This window comes from Dipodomys ordii, unplaced genomic scaffold, assembly GCF_000151885.1.
Source record: "Dipodomys ordii isolate 6190 unplaced genomic scaffold, Dord_2.0 Scaffold13, whole genome shotgun sequence".
NCBI lineage: Eukaryota > Metazoa > Chordata > Mammalia > Rodentia > Heteromyidae > Dipodomys > Dipodomys ordii.
Window position 1 is genome coordinate 13,414,609 of NW_012267229.1, and position 6,113 is coordinate 13,420,721.

Genomic DNA, 6,113 nt, shown 5'->3' on the forward strand with positions numbered 1-6,113 from the left:
CTCTACAAAACTGGAAGTGGCACTGTGGCTCAAGCAATAGAGCGCTTGCCTTGAGCTGAAAGTGCAGGGATAGCGCCCAAGCCCAGAGTTCAAGCCCCACAACCGACAAAAAAAAAAAAAAATAGCATTGTGAAAATGGTCTCTTTGTTGTTATTACCTTTCTGTGTCTCTTGCTTAAAGACATGAAGAGATAAATTCTTCTTCCGATGTGCAATCTTAAAAACTTTTCACCTAAAAACTTAAACTCCTTCCTTGCATCAGAGATTGAAATTTATATGTTCATCATGCTTCCAGTTTTGCACTGGTTCTAGGAAACTGTATCTAAATATGGCATCCAGTAGCAGCAGCTGCACTGAACCTAACATTTTGATGCTCTTTTTTTTTTTTTTTTTTGTTCTTGGTCATGGGGCTTGAACTCAGGCTCCAGACCTTGTCCCTGAGCTTTTTTGCTCAAGAATAGCACTCCACCACTTTGAACCACAGGTCCACTACCAGTTTTTCGGTGGTTAGTTGGAAATAAAAGTCTTATGGCCTTTCCTACCCAGGCTGGCTTCAGACCACGATCTTTAGATCTCAGCTTCCTAAGTAACTAGGATTACAGGTGTGAGCCACCAGTGTCCGGCAAGAATTTTGATACTTTTAATTGTCCCCCATACTACTGCTTATTAGGAGACCTGAGTTCTAATTCCCAATAGTCACTTTCCCTCGCTGGACATCAGCTTCTCTACCTGCACATGAGATTAAGTTAGAGTTCATTTCAGATAAGTTCCAGGACAGTCCATGAATTGCCCGAAGTTTGTGTACATTTTTCCTGGCAGAGGAAGGAAGCCATTGTTGCTGGGCTCCATAAAGGGGTCACGGAACCCAGGCAGAAGCCATATGGTTTTGAGAGAACTGTCTGTCTTTGATGTTGTATTAAGGGGTCCATAGGTGTGTGAGTGGGGGAGGGGCACTGGTTTGTGCTGAGGAAACAAGCAGGGGCGGTGGTAGGTGTGGCCTGAACTCCCCTCCTTTCCCCTGGACCAGGATGCTGCTGAGGAGTCCTGTGCCCTCATCTGTCAGGTCTTCCAGATCACCTATGGGGACCAGAGCATCGAGTGTGTAGACCGGGCTGGCTACCACTACACATCCACACCAGAACGGCCATGGCTCAGCAGCCGCAGTGAGTACCAAACTCCTGTAAAACACCCTAAAGGTGGGGAGAGGGTGAGTACCCCAGGACTCAATGGCTGAAGAAGGCTTTTAGGGGTCCTATGGTCTATGAAAATTACTGGGTCACATCTTAGTGTGTAGATAAGATGACATGTTGATCGTGATGACTCAAATCAATCTCTTCAAAGAGGATTGGGTTGCCAAATTCAGAATGAGCCCGTCATGCTCCAGCTCATCCCCTTGGTTTTGGATGGCCCTGTTTTGCAGAAACCTCACACACAGAATGTGCTCTCTTAGCTCTCAGGCTATACCAGCCACCCCTCAGCCCCCAGGTCAAAGCCCATACTTCCAGAGTGAGCCAGGGATACAATCAAGGGCTAGAAACAGAGTGAAACTAACAGACATTTATTGAGCACAATCCTCATAGCAACTTGTTTGTCCTGTTAGCCTAGCATAGGAACAGATATCTACACATGCTTGCAAGGTATGTTTAAATGAGTGAATGAACTGGTAGTGCACACCTATAATACCAGCATTCAAGAAGCTGAGGCAGGAACATCCTGAGTTCAAGGCCAGCCTTGAGCTGCATAGTGAGTCCTTGTCTCTGCAGCCTTATAGTTCCAGTATCACAAATGAGGACATTAAGGCTCAGAAAAGCCATTACATTTCCCAAAGTCACACAGCTGGTAAGTGTGAGAGTCAGGATGAAAACCCAGGGCTGAGCACTGGGGGCTCATGCCTATAATCCCAGCTATTCAGGAGGCTGAGATCAGAAGATCATAGTTCAAAGCCAGCCCAGGCAAGTAAGTCCATAAGATTCTTATCTCCAATTAACCATCAGAAAACTTTATATGGTGCTGTGCAAGGTGGTAGAGCATTGGCCTTGAGGGGAAAAAACTCAGGGACAGTGCCCAGGCCCTGAATTCAAGCCCTATGACTGACAAAAACAAAAACAAAAAGACCCAAGTCTGTTCCCAAAGCTCCTAGGTGTAAGAACTTCACCCCCATGTCACCCTGAAGGCACTTAGTGCCCCCTGCTGGCATAGCTTCAGCAGGGTGCGAGCACTGTCTTCTGAATGCTTCCCATCTGTGGACGCTGCTGAGATGATTCATCAGCTCTCACAAGGGTGACTGGCAAAGAAGTGACATGACCCCAGTGTGTAAAATAATTCAGCCATCTTAATGGAGCACCTACCAGCTAGATTCAGCACTAATCACCAGGATATACTGTGACCTAAAGCCCACATGGCCCTACCTGCTGGCACATCACATGGTTGAAGCACTGCCAGCTGTGGGGATGAGTGATGAGGGAGGCTCACTGAGAAGTCGAGGTGGCCAACTGAGTTAAGAGGGCATGGCTGGTACACAGGCTGGGATGGGCAAGTTCTAGGCAAATAGTGTAACACTCCTCAGAAGAGTTCAACTCTTCTCCCCCCTGCAACACGTCATACCCCACCCAACACACTTGTCCCCTCGTCTACTGTTCCTGGTGCCCCTGTATGTCAGGCAGGAAGGTGATGTTGTCTGGGCACTGGAGAAGAGAAAGAACCACGGTCAGAGAGCTGAGCTGCCCCCAAGTTTGGCAGGACTCAACCCTGGGGAAGGTCTGAGGTGGGTCCCAGGGAGCAGCAACCCTGCTGACCATTCTCAAGGTCCCTCCGTGTCTGTGGTCCCAGGCGAGAGCTGCCGCACAGATGGGACCTATGCCTACGACGCCGACTTCAGCTGCTGCAGCTCCTTGTGAGTACCACCCTCCACTTTGCCCTCTCACCTCTGCTCACAGGCTCAGTCCTATAGAGGCGATAGGAGAAGGGACTTCCCTAGATGTGTGTTGAGGCTCAAGACCTTGAGGGTGAGAGGTCAACTGAGCTCCAGGCACTGGTGAACTCACAGGGGCCAGACCCCCAAGAGACCCCATGACCCCAAAACCCAGACTTGGGTTTATTCAAGCCTGGGCTTTCTTCCTCTCAGCCAGGCTCAGGAGGCCTGCTGAGTCCAAAGTCACTGCCACTGCTAAAATAGGCAGGGCGACTGGAGCAGCAAGAACATGAAGGAGCATGGTGAGAAACGAGGCTTGAGAGGTTGCCAGGACCAAGATGAGACTAGGTTGAAGCCTGAAGCCCAGAGCATGGTTAGTCATGCCACACACCTTCAGTCTGGCCCAGGGAGAGGAGCAGAGGTTAGCCAATGAAGACCCCTTTCCCCCTGTCCCAGCAGCAATGGCTCCCAGGACACGTTTGAGGCGTGTTGCAGCAGTACGTCCACGCCTTCTTTCCATGGCTCCCACTGCAGCGGCAGCGATCGAAGCGGCCCCGGCTTTGAGCAGTTACAGGATTACATGATCACGGTGAGTGGACGGGGAGTGGGAACAGCATGAGCAAAGGCCTAGAGGCCAGAGGAGCTGATTGCATTTCAGCAGTCACACCTAAGACCCCAGAGGTCAGGCAGGAGGGAAGTGAGGACAGGCCAGCTTACGAAGGCTTTCACTGATGTCAGCTCGCTCTATACAAAGCACTAAGTACTTTTCAGCAACCCCACGAGGGAGGCACCATCCTCAGACCCAACACAGGAGAGCTGGTCACTGAAGGGCCGGGAAGTGGGGCTTGAATCTACATTCCATTCTTAGATGCAGCCAAAAGGCTCTGATGCCAGGGAAGGGTTTTCAGGGGCAGGCTGAGCCAGACACATCCCTAGAGAGAGCTCTGGCACTTTTGCAGGAGTTGGGAACGGTTCCCTGGGACTGCTCTCAAAGGGTGCCCCCCAATACCCCCACACACACAGTTGCGGAGTAAGCTGGGGCCCCCTGAGATCCAGCAGTTTGCTCTGCTCCTGCGGGAATACCGGCTGGGGCTGCCCATCCAGGATTACTGTGCGGGCCTGCTGAAGCTCTACGGAGACCGGCGCAAGTTTCTCCTCCTTGGTGAGCCCCAACCCTCCCCCCACCCAGAATACTGAAACCCACTTTGGTGCCTTTGTTTCTCCTTCTCCTTCAGCCCCACAAGGCCAAGATCTTGAGATCACGGAGACATAGAGGGAGAGGGAGAAGGGGAAGGCCTTGCCAAGAGCTGTCAGGGAACAGAGCCCCAGTAGAGCCTCTCCATCTTCAGATCAAAGCTAGGGGACAGTGAGAGATTCTTACAACCCTTCGCTTCGGAGGTTCAGCAGTGCTAGGAGACTTGTCTAGGGCCTCACAGCTCAGGAAAAGGGCTATGAGGATCAAGTGAACAATACTGAATAAGCAAATGTATTTGGTGGTAGCAATGTGCCAACTCTTGCCTCTTCTGAATTTCTACCTGCCTCTCCTTCTATTTGTCCCCACTGTGCAGGTCAGGAGACTGAGGCTCAGATTAGCAAAGCACCAAAATGAGAGTAAGGGATGGCAAGAAAGTGAACACAGTGTCCCTGGTGAGGATTGCCTTGTTATTTCCTCTACACCAGAACCCCGGGGGCCGTTGATCTATCTGTACCCAGAGGAATGAGGCTCCGAATAGGCAGCCAATGAATGAGAGGGTGAAGAACTCGGGCAAAGCCACCCAGCTTTGTGGCAGAGCTGGGATTTGAACTCATCTCTCCACAGAGGACAGTTCCTCTCTGTGGGGAAAGGGTCGAACCCCCGGACTCACCCTTGCTCTGTGGCTGCAGGGATGCGGCCCTTCATCCCGGACCAGGACATCGGCTACTTCGAGGGCTTCCTGGAGGGCGCGGGCATCCGCGAGGGCGGCATCCTGACCGACAGCTTCGGCCGCATCAAGCGCAGCATGAGCTCCACCTCGGCGTCGGCCGTGCGCAGCTACGACAGCGCGGCCCAGCGGCCCGAGGAGCAGACCTTCCACCGGCTGCTGGCGGACATCACGCATGACATCGAGGCACTGGCCCCCGACGACGACGACGACCAGGACGAAGCCTGCCACGACGTCCACGAGTCCCCGGGTGGGGGCGACACGGGCGAGGACAACTACCTCTAAGCCGCCGGCTGCGCCTCCCTGCAGTACTGAGAGCGTCCTGCAGGGGGCGCGCGAGGCCGGCGCTGTCAGCACGGGGAATCCCATTCTGCTTGGGTCCCACTCAGCCCAGGACTCTAGTCCTCCTCGAGGCCACTCAGCTTTCTGATGTCTGCAAGGTCAAAATGGCCTCCACCTGCTGGTAGACAGAAAAGAACTCCCGGTAAATTCCCCAAGCACACAAAGCAAAATGTAATATAAGAAAAATAATATTTCCAAACGCCTCTGCTCATCCTACTTTACAGATTAGAAAGCTAGGGTTTTTTAAAAAAGAGAGAGAGGGGAAGGGAAGAGGAGAGGGTGTGGGAGAGACAAAGGAGAGAGAGGATTTGAGGGAATCCCCTTATTCTCCTTAAATATTACACCTCATTTCCTCATCTCTGAAAGTTTCAGACTCTGAACGTTTCAGGCTGGGCACCAGTGGCTCACGCCTGTAATCCTAGCTACTCAGGAGGCTGAGATCTGAGGATCAAGGTTCAAAGCCAGCCCAGACAGGAAAGTCCATGAGACTCTTATCTCCAATAAATGACCAAAAAATGAAAAGTGGAGTTATGGCTCAAGTGGCAGAGTGCTAACTTTGAGCAAAAGCTTAGAGCCTGAGCTCAAGCCCCAGACTGGCACAAAAAAAAAATCAGGGAGTAGAGTTGTGGTTCAAGTGTTAGAGTACTTGCCTTGAGTGAAAGGAGCTCAGGGACAGTGCCCAGGCCCAGAGTTCAAACCGGAAACGCCAAACAAAAATAACAACAAAAACCACTCCACTTTCTTCACAGGGCAGTCATGAGAAATAATGAAAGTCTCGGCCTCTGGCTTTAGCCTCCTGAGTGCTGGGATTATATGTATGTACCACCATGGCCAGCTCATCAGTTTTAAATGTCAGTTCTTCCAGAATGGTCCCACCAGCAGTGATCTCCACAGCTTCATCTCATCATTGTCATCCCTCAGTTAAAAAGTTTAAGGTTG

At 51.4% G+C, this 6,113-nt stretch overlaps 1 protein-coding gene across 1 annotated transcript in view; it reads left to right on the top strand.

The window, feature by feature from the left end:
- Ccm2l (cerebral cavernous malformation 2-like) overlaps positions 1–5,427 on the top strand; it is a 16,411-nt gene extending 10,984 nt beyond the window's left edge. Inside the window, exons 3-7 of the mRNA XM_013010794.1 lie at positions 1,027–1,162; positions 2,829–2,892; positions 3,367–3,499; positions 3,934–4,072; positions 4,795–5,427. Coding sequence (XP_012866248.1) covers positions 3,491–3,499; positions 3,934–4,072; positions 4,795–5,117 — 471 coding nt within the window. The 5' untranslated portion in view covers positions 1,027–1,162; positions 2,829–2,892; positions 3,367–3,490 and the 3' untranslated portion in view covers positions 5,118–5,427. The remainder of the gene's footprint in view (positions 1–1,026; positions 1,163–2,828; positions 2,893–3,366; positions 3,500–3,933; positions 4,073–4,794) is intronic.
- Positions 5,428–6,113: the final 686 nt, after the last annotated feature.